General features: G+C 31.9%; 1 protein-coding gene and 1 long non-coding RNA gene across 2 annotated transcripts; one reads left to right on the top strand and one right to left on the bottom strand.

Annotated features, from left to right (window-relative positions):
* On the top strand, positions 225-2,888 carry LOC109330530. The gene is made up of 4 exons (XM_019564747.1): positions 225-612; positions 1,521-1,569; positions 2,088-2,132; positions 2,538-2,888. The coding sequence occupies exons 1-4, from the start codon at positions 345-347 to the stop codon at positions 2,602-2,604; spliced, it is 429 nt and encodes a 142-aa protein (XP_019420292.1). The 5' UTR covers positions 225-344; the 3' UTR covers positions 2,605-2,888.
* LOC109330531 lies at positions 2,749-15,261 on the bottom strand. Its single transcript, XR_002105678.1, has 3 exons — positions 15,249-15,261; positions 5,014-5,018; positions 2,749-3,070 (listed from the first exon to the last, which is right to left on the bottom strand). It is a non-coding gene; the product is annotated as an uncharacterized LOC109330531 (long non-coding RNA).

Here is a 19,068-nt window from a genome sequence, read left to right as displayed (position 1 = left end):
TTTTCCTCATCATTTATTTCACTCACTCATTTCATTCGTATTTAAGAAAATAAATAGTTGAAATCGAATGTAACTTAACTGGAGTGTAAACAGATCCTTCCTGTATGTATTCGAGTTCAAACAAATACCAAAGTAGTTAGATTACAAATAGTCCCTAAAATAAAAATTAATATTTGTTACAAGCAAAAAAACTACATAATAAAATAAAATAAGGATTTAGGACCTGGACATTTGGTTCATCTGCTCCTCCCTCAACTTGTTGGGGGGTTTGTTTGCGTTAATTAATCATCATACTTACAACCTATCCTTGCTCATCTTGGATCAATTTCAATTTCAAGAAGAAAATGGAGGACAGAGAAGAAGAAGGTGGTCATACCAATCCAGAAACTGGAACTGAAACAGAAACCCCAATATCAGAAATAGAGTCATCAGGTTTGAATCAGAGTGAGATTGTGAAAGCGATTGAAGTGGCGGAGAGAGACTCATTGGCCATCGCAGAGAGCTTTACTTCTCTCTTCGCCTCTCTCCGATTAGCTCTCTCTAACTCTACAACCACCACTGTCGGTCATATGCACTGCTTTGCTGACGCTACTGGTCGCCTTCAAGAATCTGGTAACCGTTGCATCTACAGCTTAAATTCAATCACTCTCTTAACTTTTTCCAATGTTTTAAATTGCGGTTGCGGTTATTGTTATTGTCATTGTGGTCATTGCGGCTGATGCGGATTGGGGCCATTGCGGTGTGAATTATTTGAAATTAAAAAAATATTTTAAATTTGATGCGGTATGATGTTGCCGGATGCAATCCAAATGCAGTCGGCCGGATGCGGCCACATCATTGTATGTGATTCAGAGTCACTCCGTAATTGCGGTGTGATGCAGTTGTGGTGTTTACCGCAAACACAATATTGCAATATTGCAGTCACATCAGGTGACGCTGTCCACAATTTAAATGAATGACCTTTTCAAATAAGTTTTTTATGTTAATTGTTTGTATTAGTATTAGTTAATAGTTGTTTAATCTGTTATCATACATTTAAGAGTACTGATATAATGATAATTAAACTGCATATTGCTTAAGCTACATATATTCTAATAAATACAATACATTTGTGAGTATAAATATTATTTGCAACATCGGGCTCAATTGTTGAAATGGTTCAATGATTCATGATGTTACAAACAACTATCGAGTTCAAGGTGATCTTAGGATGTTATTTTGAAAAATATGAATAATTTTCATCCAAAAACTGATTTTGACTAGAATGATACGATAAAGGTTGACCATATTTTTCGGTATTGACCGGTTTAGAATAGTTTATTTATATGTTTGATATAATTATCATACCATACCTATATTGGATTGTTTCACTGGTTTTCCGATTGAACCGGCTGATAGGATAATTATAACCTTGTTTTTTGTGTTTCGGTCTCCCGGGAGAGCTGCAACTTTGTATATGCAATAAATAATTTTAGGCGCAAAGAATCATGATATTGATATCTTTGTGGTTTGCATTGCAGTGCTTGATGCAGCAACCAAGGGGAATCGCTATATTAATTCCTGCCTCAGGTATACATCCACCTTCTCATCTCATTATATGTGAACACTTGGTGAGCTATAATCGACATGCTAGAACAGGACTGGACGGAATAAACAACGCAGATAGAATAACAGTTAAAAAGTGGGACACTTTGGTTCCACTAGAAAGGATAGAACCAAACACAAAACCATGCCCCGGTTCCCAACCACCTTAGGTGCTGTTGTTCTTTGAATAGTTGTGTTGCTTATCAGCCATAACAAACATTTTATCTTTTTAGTGGAAAATAACTTCACATGTACCCAAAGAACAACACATAAGTTTATTACTTATTTTTAAAGTTAGAAGATGGAACAGATGATCTATTTTATTTCAAAACAACATAATAAGTATCTAGAAAACAATGCTTAAAATTTGTCCATTAGTTTATTATTATTTATAAAATTGAAAATGGAAAAAGTATATTGAAGAAAGTAAATGAAAATAGATGAAGCTTCATGTTGAAGGAGATTAGTTCCTAATCCTTTTCTTTTTCCTTTTTTGGGTGCAGATTGAATGAGGAGATGAAGAACATTGATTCTTTAGCATCCCAACTGTATCCAATTACTTTACTATTTTCTAACTAATTTGTTGTGATTTATCTATTTCTTCATGCATTTTTACAGGATAAAGATTCATTTCACAATTTTTTTCCCAATGAAAGGTTGCTTCTATTACTTTGTGAGGTAGATAAGTGATTGTTAGTTGTTACAAACACAAGGTAAAAGAATCAAAGTAGGCATATATAGAAGTTCTAGGAGGACCTTCAATCAAATGGTTGGAATTGTGACAGTGATGTCTGTGTAATTAGCATTTGGTATAATAGCATTTAGCACCAATTGTATTCTCTTTCTGCTAAAGACTTGATTAGGAAATCCTTGGAGTGTTAGAGTATCCTTGTTTTTCTGCCTTCTTTAATCGTAGTTTACAATTTTTACATTGAATCCTTAATGGTTTGAAGTAAAATCCTAAGAAGGCATGTAGATGCTCTGGACTCAGCTGTTAACAAGCTTCTTCATGTCTCGTGATGGCTGGCACTCAGTCCTGTATAAAGTTTGCTTCTCTGTTCCCTAACAAGCTGTTAAGTGAAGAACTTGAAAAGTTTATCTATCTACATATTTATGATTTCACAGATTGTGCAGAGGTACTAAAGTGCAAACAAAACAACAGAACTTTTTCTATTTGGACAGTAATATAGGGGATAGAAGTAAACACAAGGGATATGATTTTTCTGATTGTTGCCAGCATTACTATATGTGTGTTACCAGACTTTTCTAGCAGAGAACATGAAAGGATTTTTATGATTTAAGTCCATGTCTTTGTCATGATGGCTGTTTCTGTCAGTATTTTGTTTGGAAACACAACTCTACCTATCAAAAGGTACTTAGAGTAGCAATTTTTGATGTGGTATAAACATAATAATATGCTTCTTGGTGAGAAAGGCCATGCCCATCTTGTGAAAAGATGAGGTGAGATTACCTGCCTCCACCTTTTCTCCATATGAATGAATTTATGATGGTGGCACACATGGGAAAAAGGGTAAAGGTAAGGAGAAAGTGTGAGACTTTTCACCAACTAGTTGTCAAGGCTATGTGTTGTCCTCATAAATATTCAAAAAAAGCCGAGCCTTAATCTCACTAGGTGAGGTCAGCTATATAGATCAAATGACGTTGTAATGGTCTGTCATAAATCATGTGCATTTATAAAGCATTGATTTCTAAATCTTTCTCAATTATTTTACCTTTGTTTTTTTTCTTTTGGTTTCCTTCTTTCCCTAGGAATTAGACTAACCTCTATTTTCAATAGCAAATATGTAAATGATAATTGTGAATCCAGGCTGGTGAAGATATTAAATCATGGTTGTGATGTGCCAAAGAATCCTAACTATATTATACTATGTGTATGTTAGAAGGAATAAGTCTAGAATTAAGGTAGTTAGGGGTTAGTTAGGAGGGAAGGGTTATAAATAGAAAGAGGGGATTGTTAGTTACTCATCTTTTGTAAAGTGAGGATTTGAAGGGACGGGTAACTGATTGAAGAATTAGTTATTCCAGTGAATTCTTTCTCAGTGTAACAATTCACAACATTGAGTTCTTAGTTGAATAATACATAAATCATTGAAGATCATTCAAAATCTTGAACATCATTCTTTTTCACATACTTTCTAATTTTTCTTCTTTCTAAAATCCAGTTCCTAACACTGGTATCAGCGCACCATCCTAGTGCCCTGATCATACACGCTTCTAAGAAGAGTTTTGCGTATGGTTTCCACAAGAGGAATGACACGAAATGCTGAAGACTGTGTCTAAGAAGTGAGGAGGTGAGAAGGGAGAGAGAAGAACAACGAATTTGAAGTGAACTGAACAAGGCAAGGATGAAAAGATTGGAGGAGACACTATCCCAACTCACTACCAGGGTTAGGGTTCCCGGTACACATGATGAAGGAAGTGAATTTAGGGGTGAGCATGAATTCAAGGAAAATTGTGGAAGGGAGAGATGGAGGAGCTGGACATTCCCATTTTTCAGGGGAGGATGCTTTTGGCTGGACTCGTAGGTTGGAGAGGAATTTCTTGTTGAAGGAGGTGACTGAGGAGGAGAAAATGCAAGCTACCTTGATGGCTCTTAAAGGTAAAGCACTCAGTTGGTACCAATGGTGGAGCAGGTGCAACCCCCACTCTATGGTTAGAAGGTTCCAACCTTCCATGGTACAAAATCCTTTTGAGAAGTTATTGGCCTTGAAGCAACTAGGGACAATGGAAGACTATATGGAGGAATTCGAAAAGTATGTTGGAGCGCTCAAGGAGATTGACCCAAATTTTGTCAAGGGAATCTTCTTGAATGTGCTAAAGGATGAGATTAAAGTTGAAGTAAGGTTGTTTGAACACCCTAATTTGTCTTAGGAAATTCACAAATCACTAATGATTGAGGAAAAGAATGTGATTGTGCAGGGGAAGATGAATAACAACAGCTATGCTAGATCCACTAGTTACACTAAATCTAATATCCCTACTAGATCTGTAATTGTGGAATCCAAGCCTTGGACAGAGAAAAAATATGACCAGTCTTCTATTGGGAGTGCTTTTATCAATATAAGCTACTCACAATTAGTGGATGGTGGTAGGAGTAGAGTAGGAGGGTTTAAACACCTCATTGGAGCTGAAATGAGGGAGAAGAGACAAAAAGGACTATGTTTTAGGTGTGATGAGACCTATAACAGTGATCATAAATGCAAGAACAAGCATTTGAGAATGCTATTGATGGAGGAGGAAAAGGATGAAGTGGAGGGGGAAATTGAAGTACCCATGGAGGCCAATTTGCATTCTTTCCAATTATCACTCTAGGCCATGGCAGGATTAACCACTGCAAATTCTTGGAAGGTTGCTGCTTGTTTGAGGGATAGAGAGGTGGTGATACTTAACTGTGGGGCCTCTCACAACTTCATCTCATCCAAACTAGTTGATCAGTTGCAGCTAGAGGTACAAACTACTCCTAGATACGTGGTGGAGGTAGGGGATGGACACAAGATCCATTATCAAGGAAAATGAACTCAGTTGAAGCTTGTGTTGCAAGGATTGGAATTGACCCAAGAGTTCTATCTCTTTTAATTGAAGGGGGTAGATATGGTCTTGGGTTTGGAATGGCTAGCCAACTTATGGGAGGTGAAGGCAGATTTTGACAAGTTGGAGTTGACTCTAAGGAGTATACGAATAGTCCATAAGATTAGAGGGGGTCCAATTTTATCCAAGACTCAACTTCGTCTAGGAGCCTTCCTACAAGTGTTGAGGGAAGAAGGTGAGGGGTTATTGCTGCATTATGTTGAACCAGAGGGTATCCATGCCCCCTCTACTAGTATTCCAGCAGGGGTGGAAGTAGTTTTGCAACAATTTGAGGGAGTGTTTGCAGACTCTGAAGGCCTTCCTCCTAGAAGAAAGCAAGACCATGTCGTCTACCTCAAGGAAGGAGCCAACATATCTAATATGAGACCCTACATGTACCATTATTACCAAAAGACTGAAATTGAAAAATTGGTAATAGAGATGCTACAAGTAGGGGTAATTAGGCCTAACATAAGTCCATATTCTAACCTCATCATCTTGGTTAAGAAGAAGGATGAGGGTTGGAGGTTCTATGTATGACTACAAAGTCCTCACCAAGGTAACTATCTCTAACAAATTTCTCATTCCCATCATAGAAGAGTTGTTAGATGAGTTAGGAGGAGCTCATATTTTTTCTAAGCTGGATCTTAAATCTGGATATCACCAGATTAGGATGAGGGACCAAGACATAGAGAAAACTACTTTTAGAACTCATGAAGGGAACTATGAGTTTGTGGTTATGCCCTTTGGACTAACCAATGCACCTTCTACTTTTTAAGTATTGATGAATGAAGTGTTGAGGCCATTCCTCAGAAAGTTTGTCTTAGTCTTTTTTGATGATATTCTAGTGTTTAGTAAGGACATGGGGACCCATGAGAACCATTTGCAGTTGGTATTAAAGGTGATTCAAGCTCATTCATTAAGGGCTAACAAGAAGAAGTGCACATTTGCTCAAGCTACGCTGGAATACTTGGGTCATGTAATCTCTTGTCAAGGGGTAAGGCTGACAAGACAAAGGTTACAACAATGTGTTATTGGCCTAGACCCAAGGAGATAAAGAGTTTAAGAGGATTCTAGGGACTCACTGGCTACTACAGGAGGTTTGTGAAGGATTATGGGAAGATAGCCAAGCCCATCACTGAACTTTTGAAGAAGGATTTATGGACTGAGAAGGCTACAAAAGCTTTTGAAACTTTGAAGGTCGTGTTAGGTATCAGTGACAGAATACACCTAGAAGGGGGGGGTGAATAGGTGTCGCGGTTCCCACTTACCACTATTTGCACCAAAGCCCTATTTTGGAAAATTACTCAGTTAATCGATTAAAGCTATGACTTAATCGATTAAGTCGCACAAAATTAGCAGTTGCTGAATGGCTCAATTACATAGCCAATTACAGATTATACATAAATGATATAGCATATATATTTGAACAAAAATGATCTTTATTTGGCAGTAATACTATATTTGAACATCCTGTCCTTCCCTCTGATCTGGGAGATTTTCTTCACTAAAATTGAAACCAATGTGTCTTACATTCACACTTCCAATTACAAGACCTTGAACGTTATCTTCTTGAGTTCTCAGAACCTCTATCTTAGTTTGACCATACCCAATCGCCTAGGAAAACCTTTCCTACGATCCAGTATGCTCTAAACTCAAGACCTCCAAGTCTTGGTGAAGACTCTCTAATCTTGTTGGTGGTACGATACCAAGAGACAACTTTCCTTGTTACACAAACAACACAAAAAAGACAGAGTAATGTGAAACACAAAATTACTCAAATATTACAAGAAAGAACAAGCTATAAACCCTATACAAATCTCACAATTACTATGAACATGTATAAGATCAAAATCATGAAGAACATGTAATTTCTACCCTTAAGAAATCTTTAAACAGTAGTGAAATAATCATGCAAGAACAAGATAGGATGATGAACACATTTGATAATATGCAATGGATGACATGTTAGTCCCTGAGCATAATATTATCTCACTCCAATCTCACATGCAATCCTCTCTGCCTATATGACATACATTGAACATGAAAATACGCAACTTCGCAATTTTAATATGAATGTATGAATGTATTAAATCGTATATCAAATATGTTGAAAATACAGTTTATATAGAAAAATTGTTTTTCACCTAATTAATGAATTATATTGCATGTTAATCGATTAACAGGCTGTTAGAGAGTAACTGAAATTTGTTTTTCAGTTATCTGTTGAAATTGTTAAAAAAACTGTTTTCGCATTAATCGATTAAAGCTTCATTTAATCGATTAACTAGCATATTTTCAGTTAAGATGTTAATTGGTAAACTACCTTTATGTTATGCTTATTAACTATACATGTTTTACCTTTATGTTATGCCTAAAATGCACAAATAACATGTATGATTAATGCATGAACGTATAATACACTAGATGGCATGTCTAATGTAAATGATATGATAGTTTTTAGACTTTGTGAGATTTGCATCTAGGTTTACCTAACCTAGACTCAATAACTAAGACACATCTACGACTCTAGTCTAGACATGAAGCTCTTGAATTTTTGACATGTTGATTTGTTGAGTTATCTTTAAGCTTTAACTAAGTCCTTTGTCTTCATCAAAACATAGGCAAACTTAAGTGCTCTCTTGACACATTGCACTTTCAGGTCGCCATGGTTAAACTTCATTTACTGGTTGTCCCTGACTTCACTCAAACATTTGTAGTAGAGACATATGCCTCTAGCAAAGGGATAAAAGCAGTTGATAGGGAAAATCATAAGAGCACGATTGTGTCGTCAAGTAATAAAATATCGATTCTATGAGGATTGAAAAATTCCTTTAATTGTAACAATTAACTTATACTTAAACTCAAATTGGGAATAAAATTGAATTTATAACTATCAAAATAATTATTAAAATATAAAAAAAAATGACCGAAATCTAATTTAGGAAGAGTTCTCATGATAAAGGTTATTGGTTTTACACTTGCAAATCCTTGATATGTGAGGGGGAATTGCTCTTTGATATGTGTCATCCTCTCTCGAACTTCAACACGTGTACTCAATTGAAGTCACACCTACTCTCGTGGTAGGATTATCAATCAGATCTTTTACTTGGATCTTTCTATATAATCGCTTCGTAGCAACCCAAGGTGAATTCCAGAAACCTCGAGAATTCTAATACTACTCTCGTGAATTATTATACTATTTTGTATAACTGAATGATCAGATATTTGGTTCACCTCTCGGTCCTTTCCCAATGTATCTAAGATGTGTAATTTTTTGGTCACACAACTCACGAATAAAACTCAGTTTAATGATTCCACTCACAACAATCAATAAAATAGAAGTGAGAACAAATGTTTATTGAATGTAAAAGGGCCATGACACCAATCCTAGAAATAAAGGGAATTACTCACTCATGATGGAGAAGAGAATTCCAAATTCTAAATTAGAGAAGTGTACTTTAAAGTGTGTTCAATCCTTGAGGGAAAATCCTCATTTATCCTAATTACGAAATATTGGGCTAAGCCCAACAAAACAAATCTAAAAAATAGGAATAGAATATAACATACACGACCGTGGGTGTTTGTGGCGCCTTTACTTGAAGTTGCTTCTCTTCGATCTAGGCTCCAAGGCGACTTCTTTTGGCCATTCAATTGGTCTTCGCATAACATCAACCCTGAATGCAATCTTCTTGCACTCAATCTCTACTCTTTTTGGATTCAATCTATCCAACTGCACAACATAGCCAAAAACATCCGCTCAACCCGAACAAAGAGAAATTAAAGATAAAAAGAATCTCATAGTCCTAATTATGTCCTAAAATGCAAGTTAAATGCAATGCAAATGTAGTATAATTTCACACTCATCAAATCCCCTCAAGTTTAACTTTTGCTTGTCCTCAAACAGTATTATGTCTAACTTCCACAATCCTGTATGAATGATAATATTGAAACCATGACACAAAATAACAAGCAATCTCATGATAGTTTTAAAACTATCCAGACATCAAGACAAGACAATCATAAACACATTCAATTCAAGCTAAGTCTTTGGATCATAACAACTATATGAATATAGGGTCACTCTTCTCTCATCACTCTCATGTGTTTAAAGGTCATTGTATTTCGCTCAAATTTTCCTCAAAGTAAATTATCATAGGCTTGATTATAGACCAAATCGTCACTGACAATATTTGAATGCATGCAAAAATCAAGAGGTCTTTAAGTGGTTGTAATGGGACCAAGGTGAATGATTTAAGGTGAGATAAATAATGAAAGGATAATTCAAAAGGCTTACAACTGTTTCCCAAAATACTTAAACTTTTTAGACAACTGATTGAAGCATTGAGATTATCTTAATAGTTCTTACTCTATCATATGATCCTTTTGTGATCAAAACTTCTCTTCACATCATAATTTTTTAATCCTTTCTCATTTAGTATACTTTGTATTATTATTTTTCAAATTGTGTGATTCATTCATATTATTTTTCTAGAAGAGAAACAATTATTATTTTTTTCTTTTTCACCTTTTTATGGTTTCTTTTACTACACAGAGAATTTTTACATTTCTCATTGCTTCAACCAAACATCACAAATTACCCCAACCCTCATTTGAGTAGCTATGAAAAATCATTAAACTTTAGGCTCAAAAGTGGGAGACTAATGAGTTTTCATTGTTAATAGAAAGAATTTGAAGGTCAAAAGAAAAAAGTCCTAATTGCCGCTATCATTTTAATGTATAAGATAGACTTCAATCTTGAAACGGTCACAAATCAAGTTCTAAAATGTACAATCATAAAAAATTATACAATCATAAAAGAAATAAAATGGGTTTTATGCCATTGTCAATTCAAATTAGAACATGTATTGTGTTTTACACAAGTTTCTCACATTTCGTACATTCGACAAAAGTTATGAAACAATGACCTTTATTTAACTAAATTTAATTCACAATTGTCTAATCTAATGTCTTTTATGTTATAATTCTATCAACAATTTTTTTCTTCAATGGGGGTCACATATCAGCAATCATCATTCATACACACTTTTTCATTTAAAGCAGACATAAAACACATAGAACAAAACAGATAATAGATGAAATATGAAACATATGCTAATGTATGATAATATGAATATTGAACATAAAAAAATTTAAAATCTATACGATATACATGACATGAATGAGATATCAAAATGCAAAACCCCCTTAAGCTTAGAAATTTACATTTCCCCAATATAAAAATCTAAACAATAAGAGAAAGAAAAAGAAACTTCACGGGTTAGGTAGGAAGTGTCCTTAACTCATGTGCCAATTATAAGTGGTCGGCTTTATTGGGTGTAATGAGTACCTACAAAAGAAGAGAGAAAGGTCCCAAATGGCCCATATGTCCTAGATGGACTAAGTCCAAATACCCTATTGAATGAGTCAGCTAATATGCATTGTCGTGTTGCCACTTCTCCATGTAATTTTTTTGTTTTTTTGTTTTTTTATTTTTTTAATGTTCATGATTTTTTTTGTGGCTGACACTATATACATCCCCTTACAAACACTCCAAACTCAGGGAGGCACTAAAGCCAACACTAAAATTAATGAATTAGAAAAATGTACCTAAAGTGTGGGTTGCCTCCCACGAAGCCCTCGTTTAACGTCATTAGCTTGACAGTTGATCCTTGCAGCTTAAGTAGGGTCCAAGAGGGCTATGTTTGTTTGTTTCTCTAGTCGCGCACCTGCTAGCTAATGCTTCAAACGTTGACCATTCACCTTAAAGTTTCCCATTTCCTCATTCCATATCTCGGTTGTTTCATAAGGGCTTTGGTGACTCTGAACGGGCCTGACCATCTAGACTTTAGCTTCCTTGGAAAAAGCCTCAATTTAGAGTTGAATAAGAGAACTAGTTCCCCTACTTGGAATTATCTACGGAGTATGTGTTTGTCATGTCATCTTTATGTTCTTTCCTTATAAGTGCGAGCATTCTCACAAAACATCCAACCGCAGTTCTTCCAACTCTTGTAGTTGGAACTTCCTCTTTTCTCCAGCAACTTTCAGATCAAAGTTTAGCAATTTGACTGTCCAATACGCCTTATGCTCTAGTTCCACTAGAAGGTGGAAGGACTTATCATATCAACCTAAATGATGACATACCAATAGGTGTTTTATATGTAGTATGGTAAGCCCGCAAAGCATCATCAAGCTTTGAGGGCCAATCTTTCCTGCTCCTAGATACTGTCTTTTCCAATATGCTCTTAATCTCACAATTTGATACTTCCAATTGACCACTTGTTTGAGATTGGTAAGGGGTACTATCTTAAACTAAGTATGAACATGTCGCTACTACTACTCATTTTGGCTTGAATTTTGTTTCATTAGAACAAATAATTTCTTCTAACTTTAAGGTATTTCTCATCTCTTCCACTTTTTCACTACATACACGTTTCTCTTCCCATTTTTATTCTACATACATATGTCATTCAATATTTTACAATCTTAAACTAAGTATGAACATGTTGTTATTACTACTCATCTTGGCTTGAAATTTGTTTCATTAGAACAAATAATTTCTTCCAACTTAAAGGTATTTCTCATCTCTTCCATTTTTTCTCTATTCTACAACCAATTTAAAATTTGTTAATAAGTTTTTACTACGTTCTTAATCTATATGTATATTTGTGTAGATTTACTACTTAACAAGGATCTGGCATGTGATGTATCATTTTTTCATGAAGCTGTGATTTTGTCTAACTTTTTCAGCTATTTCTCATATTTTTCTTTTTTCTATGTTCTATAAATATATTAATAGTAGCAGTCATAACAATAATTAATACAACTATTTGTATAAACTTTTACTATAATTATTTTTCTGATAAGATTTAAAGTGGAAATTATTTAAATGACTTATAATTTGATAACTATCATTTGACATGTAACTTTGATTCACTCCAATTAAAAGTCAATTACTACTGTGAGATATAATCCATCTATTTTCATTTTGAATCAAAATACTACTACCATTCTTTGTATTCAACCAAACAAGATGGTGTACCAAAGAAGAATAGAGCCTTGAAGTTGTGTTCAGATTGAAAGAAGAATAGAGCCTTGAAGATGAGTTCAGGTTGAAAGAAACATTTAGGAATAGGAATAGAGTTTTTGGAAGGAATTTGCCTCCTAATTGGATAAGTGATTATGGTTGAATGGAGGTTTACCTTTTGTTGGTAATGCCCCATAAAGATTTATTCAATGCATAATCCCCGTAACTATTGCACTATGTATCTAAATAAAAATTCAATGGATGTTTATTTTTTGTTGGTAATGCACCATAAAGATTTATTCGATGTATAATCCTCATAAATATTTGACTATGTTCTATGTATCTAAATAAAATCACATATAATAACTCAAGTGGTTATAAATATAATTTTTCTACGACGGTAAAAAATTTACGAGCACTTATTGAATAAAAAGGAGAAATATTAGTATAATATTCAGATATGGAAAGAGGTTGTTTCTTCGTTTATAATTTTTATGTTTGTTTTATTGAAAAATTAGCAAAAGAGTCATCAATATCAAGGATAGTCATAACACAATTTTTATTCAACAAATTTTGTTTATGATGATGTTTTCTTAATTAATAATAATAATGTAGTTTAATTTCAACATGTTAATATGTTCATTATTAGTCTTTTATTTATTGCTACCTATGATACATGCACCATTTACAAAAAAAAAAATTCAAAAAAAAAATGATTTCCATTTTCTTGTTGATGATTTAATCTTAGTATACTTATGAATTGTGGACATAATCCTTAATTTCAATTACAACTTAAAATGTGACATAAAAAGTTCAACTTATAAAATCTCAATCAACTCAAAATAAAATTTTCATTGTTTAATTTAACTCTAAATTTTAAGTATTATATAACAATATTATAAATTGACTTAACCATACTTCAAGTTCTGATTAAATATAGTTCCAGTTATTGTGCACTTGAGTTATATGGTTTTTTATTATATGCATGAATCAAAAAACTGAAATCTACCTATCTGCTATATCCATGAATAAGTGCAGTGACGTACAACTTTTTTGTGCCTATATGTATTAACGTATTTGTTTTCTACTTATTTAATTATAAAAACTTTTATAATTCACAATTGGTTTTCTTAACATTGCTCATAAAACTCAAAAGTAGATATTTTTATTCGGAAATATACATTCAAAAGAATAAAAAAATTTACAATTATTTGTTTAATAACAAGTATCTATTAAGTTATTATTCCCAACTTTGGGATAAGGATGACAAAACCCTTAATTTTTACATACTATTTATACACATCCAATAACTAAGGTGAAGGAATATAACATAAGCATAGATTAAGGATGATACGTAACAATGTCAAAAAGGATAAAGGCCCATAGTATGTAGTGAAATAAACCAATTACACTATGGATATTTCTAATTTAAGTAGAAATATTCATCTTCTTATAATTTAGTTTTCATAGTGGGATACATACATCTTATACTTCATGTTTCATTATAGAGAATGGAGGTGGTAGCACCATCCAATTGAGCCTGAATTAAAAACACCTCATTTTTACACTAAAACATATTGCCATATGCTTCCTTACCTAACTCTAGATTACAACAAGGATGAAAACAAGTCCAATAAAAATTTGAGTACACTAGTGTGTTCTACTTAACGTAATTTTATATACATCCATTTTTTACAATTGAACAATTATCACAATCAAATATATTCAATTGCAAATTACAATATCTAACACAAATTATTATATTTGACATTTATAGCATGTAGAATACACATTACAAACGATAGGAAAGCGGCTTGACAGACACGACAGTGCCAATCAACACGCTAGTAGTAATAAATGGAAATGAGAACATTTTAATTAAATGCTTAGATTTTTTTTTTTCAAAATCAAAGAAACATTAATTATTTAGGATTATAACAACTAAAATAATATTTTAATGAGTGAATTACACTGACACCCTTGAATTTTAGTAAAATTACACAAACTACCAAGACCTTTTTAAAACATACATAAACCACCCCTAATTGTACATATACATTACAATGACTATCCTTATAAGAGAGATAAGTGTAATTTCTTAAACAAAAATAGTAACGAGTGTAATTAAGTCAAACAAAATATGGTAAATTGTGAAGACAAGTCTAACTAGTATAAAATTTGATGTATATTCATTATGTTTTATTCGTTACAAAATGCATTATTAAGTTTAAGGAGATGTTTAAATTACTTTCGTACTATATTGTAACTAACCAAAATAATGAATAATTACTGACTCTTGTACTATTTGGACTTTTCTTCACAATATACTATATTTTGTTTGACTTAATTACATTTGTCACCATTTTTATTTAAGAAATTACACTTATCTCTCTTATATGGGTAGTCAGTGTAATGTATATGTATGACTAGGGGTGGTTTGTGTAAGTTTTAAAAAAGTATTGGTGATTTTTGTAATTTCATTAAAACTCAGGGAGTGTGAGTGTAATTTACTCTATTTTAATAGATAACAATGGAAATGATTTAGGATTATTTTAGCCTTAATTTTTCAAAATAAAGGTTGTCTCTAATGTAATATGCATTCTTCTTTGTTAATTAATATCATCATTGTCATTGATGAGAAATATAATCAGTAAATTATTAGACAATTGAATGGGCTATATGAAAAAAAAATAGAGTCTCAATGACGGGACATTTTATTATCCAAAGTGCAATGGATAGTGGAACCATAAATATATCATGAGACGGATGGGACAAAGAAAGATAAGTGAATTATAAATCAATAATTTGATGTCTATTTCATATTGTCTGAGCATACTATCATTATAGTTGAGAATATTCTCATCTGCTTGAGATTTCCCATCGTGTACATTGACTATCGATATGAAAATTTTGATAGTATAGAAGATGAAACTTTAAAGTGATTATGCATGCATATTAGATGTGATCATGTTCTTGATAATAAAGCCAAGATACCAATGATTCATAATACATATATTTTTAAGTTAACTTGAGTCATGTTCTCTAGCACATGTTGTTATTGTACGTATGTACCTAAAAATCAAAATCATACACAAATGCATATTCAAAAAGCACAACACCATTTATATGACTTGAGGGAACCTAAATAGATGTAGATAACTTCTTTTATAAACAAATAATATAAACATTTTCTTAATGAGAGAACCTTTTAACAACCAAAAATATAATCAAATGGCAGTGGATCTTACTGTATTATGAAAAGCTAAAATCAGTTTTGACAATGAGAGAACTTTGACATCATATAAGAAACTCATTCCATCAGCATGACGTCTTACTTCCTGAAGAATCAGGATGAAATTATTAATAGGCTATATCATATGAAAAATTTCAATCATATTACTACAAAAAATCTCATCAAATATGAAACATTAGACAGAGGCTACATATTTACATGTGATATAGTTAAAGTAAGTATATTGGACTTGAGAAAGTCACCATGTTTATTAGTTTTTTAGGATTCGATCATTCTTAAGAATAAGATCCTTGTAAATTAGACGTTAAAGAAGATGATATTAGAAGAACAAATCTACAAAATAATGAAATAATAAAATCAATGAGAACATATATACAAAAATCAATTAGAACATATAAACAAAACAATGAAAAATAAACAACAAAAATAATGACAAAATAAGAACATATCTATAAAATAAACAAAAATTCAATGAAAATGCACGTTAAAGAACGGATCTACAAAATAAACAAATCTATGGAAAAATAGACAAAAAATCAATGAAAAAGATAACTACTCTATAAAGTAAGTACATATGTACAAAATAAACAAAAAATCAATGAAAAGATGCAATTTAAAGAACATATCTACAAAATAAAAACAAATTTAAAATGATGAAGATTGAGTAGCGAAATACAAAAATCATCAGATTATGTCTAACAAAGATGGTACACATGCTTTTTTGTGTGATGATGATGAAGTAAACTCCACGAAGGAAATGTGAAACAGAGAATAAGAGGTAGATATGAAATAGGTAAGAAGAAAGATATATGAAATAGAGAGTAAGAGGGAATATGAAACGAAATGGAGAGAAAGAGAGAGAAAATGTGGATGTTGAAAGGGATTGAAGTCTATTTATTATGTGTTTTGAAACATATAAGAAGAGAGAATATGAAAAGAAATAGAGAGAGAATAAAAAGTGGATGTGAAAAGGGATTCAAATCCCTTTATTATATGATATTAATAATATTATAATTGTTCTTAATGAGTGTTGAAACAATTGCTAAGGGTGCTTTTTATCTGATGTGTGAAGCTGCACATTAAGCAATAGAGTATTTTTAGCGGTTGTAACATGTGTCACAAGCTAATGTGACAGAAGTTTTTTTGTTATATAAAAATAGACAAAAAATCAATGAAAAAGTAACTAATCTATAAAATAAGTACACATCTAAAAAATAAAATAAAAAATCAATGAAAAGATGCAATTTAAAGAACATATCTACAAACTAAAAATAAATTTTCAATGATGAAGATTGAGTAGCGGGATATAAAAGTCATCATATCATGTCTAACAACGATGACTAGACATGCTTTTTTTATGATGTTTACCCGACGAAGGAAACATTCGATTGTAACTATAAGAGAGAAAGAGATAAATATATGACACATGGAATAAGAGATAAATATGAAATAGGTAAGAAGAAAGATATATGAAATAGAAAATAAGAGGGAATATGAAATGAAATGGAGAGAGGGAGAGAAAAAATGTGGATGTTGAAAGGAATTTAAGTCCATTTATGATGTGTTTTAAAACATATAAGAAGAGAGAATATGAAAAGAAATAGAGAAAAAAAAGTGGATGTGAAAAGAGATTCAAATCCCTTTATTATATGATATTAATATTATTATAATTGTTCTTAATGAGTCTTAAAACAATTGGTAAAGGTGTTTTTTTTATGTGTGAGGCCGCACATTAAGCAATGAAGTGTTTTTAGGGGGAAAATTTTGCAAAAGGTTGTGACATTTGTCACAAGTTGATGTGGTATGAGTTTTTTTGTTATATAGATAACTGTCTTCTTCAAGTTTCCACAGTTTCCTTTTCTTCTTCTTCCTTCTTCGTTGACAACTTCTAGAATTTGATTCCAGCCTCTCTCGTATCTTAGTTTCCAGCCTTCGCTCAGTTCTAGCCTCAATTCCAGTCTTTCTTATTTTTCCTTCTCGTTTCTAGTTTTTTGTTTCCGGGATCTCCTTCCATTCATGCTACTTGATTAATACCTTAACTCCTAGTTCAATTCTGCAATTGTTTTTGTTAGGCATGACTAAAAAGATTTTAGATGGCTTATAGTGTTGATTTTTTCCTCTGAAATTTTCCAAAATAAGATTTTGACCCACATGGCTGAAGTTTCTATGTGATCTACGAATTATAATCATAAAGAGAGGTTCAATTTTTTTTATAAAAGGCAGAAGACCTTTACAATCATGATATATCAATACAATTAATTTAGTAATTTACCTTGTTTGGTCTTGAGAGTATGTGTTTTATATATGTGATAAGTTTCATTTGGTGTTAAAGTTCTAAAATTATATTTTTGTAGATTGAGGTAGGAATTTGTGTATTGTGTTCATTTTTTGAGTTTGATAATTAAGTGAAACTAAGTACTTGTAGATTGATAGCAATTTAGATTTTGAATTTGTTGAATTTGTTTGTGTACGAGAATTCTTAGTAAATTATGAACATGAATTATAAATTTGAGTATTTACCTATTTGAATTTTTTTATTACTTACGTATATATAATATAAGCATGTTTGTCTGGTATAACTGACATGCAATTTAATTATTGAATCACTGGTTAAACCAACAAACTAATGTACCAGTACTTTGAAGACCTATCCAATTTTAATAACATTTCTAGTATAAATATTTATACACAATCATCACATCATACACCACTCATTTATATTACTTTTTTGAAAATTAAGTGATAATTAAAGATGAATGGTAGACGATATAGTGACGGTATATATAAAATTCATACACTGTCATTGCGTATATTTTTTCTGAACAATTTTATCCTATCATTTTATTCAATCTCAAGACAATAAGAATGCGAGTTAAAAGACATAATAGTACATGTAACAATAGTAATTATTAATTGTATATAATTTTATTTTTTATACATAATTATATTAACATCGTTTGGGTTGAGTTTACAATTTAGCCAATTAAAACTTATATGGAACATTTATAGTTTGATATTCAAGTCAGATTTTATAAAATCAAATTAAACACTCATTTGGTTAGATTTCCTTAAAAACATTCTTAAAAAAACACTTCTTTATGTGGTAAACTTACCCAATCAACTTTGCAAAATATTCACCAACTAGAACCAATTAAAGAAAAAAGGATATTGATTCATAAAATAAGGATTTTAGTAAATAAATATATAAAATTGATATTTCACAATGTATAAGAATTTTGATCAAGTTAGTTAAGTTGTTAAGAAAATGAGTCAAGTTGTTAAGAAATTAACTCAGATAACCGGTGCTTTAAAATTCTCTTGTCCACATGGCATTCTTGGTGGTGGATAATATTTGAGTATATATATATATATATTAGAGGATGAATTTGTTTACACACAAGTTAAGTTATACTAATTATATTCAATCACAGCCATTAATTTTTTTTAAATCTAATGGACCGAATAAATAAAACTTAAAGACCATCTAAAATTCTGTTTTCTCTTTTTAACTTATTTCAGTCACTCATTTGATCTGTTAGATTTAAAAAAATCAATAGCTATAATTGAGTGTAACTTAACTTCAATGTAAATGAATCACTCATTCTATATATATATA

This window comes from Lupinus angustifolius, chromosome LG17 (genome assembly GCF_001865875.1).
Source record: "Lupinus angustifolius cultivar Tanjil chromosome LG17, LupAngTanjil_v1.0, whole genome shotgun sequence".
Taxonomy (NCBI): Eukaryota; Viridiplantae; Streptophyta; class Magnoliopsida; order Fabales; family Fabaceae; genus Lupinus; species Lupinus angustifolius.
Note: the sequence above shows the minus strand (reverse complement) of the source record. Positions and strands in the feature narration are given on the sequence as shown.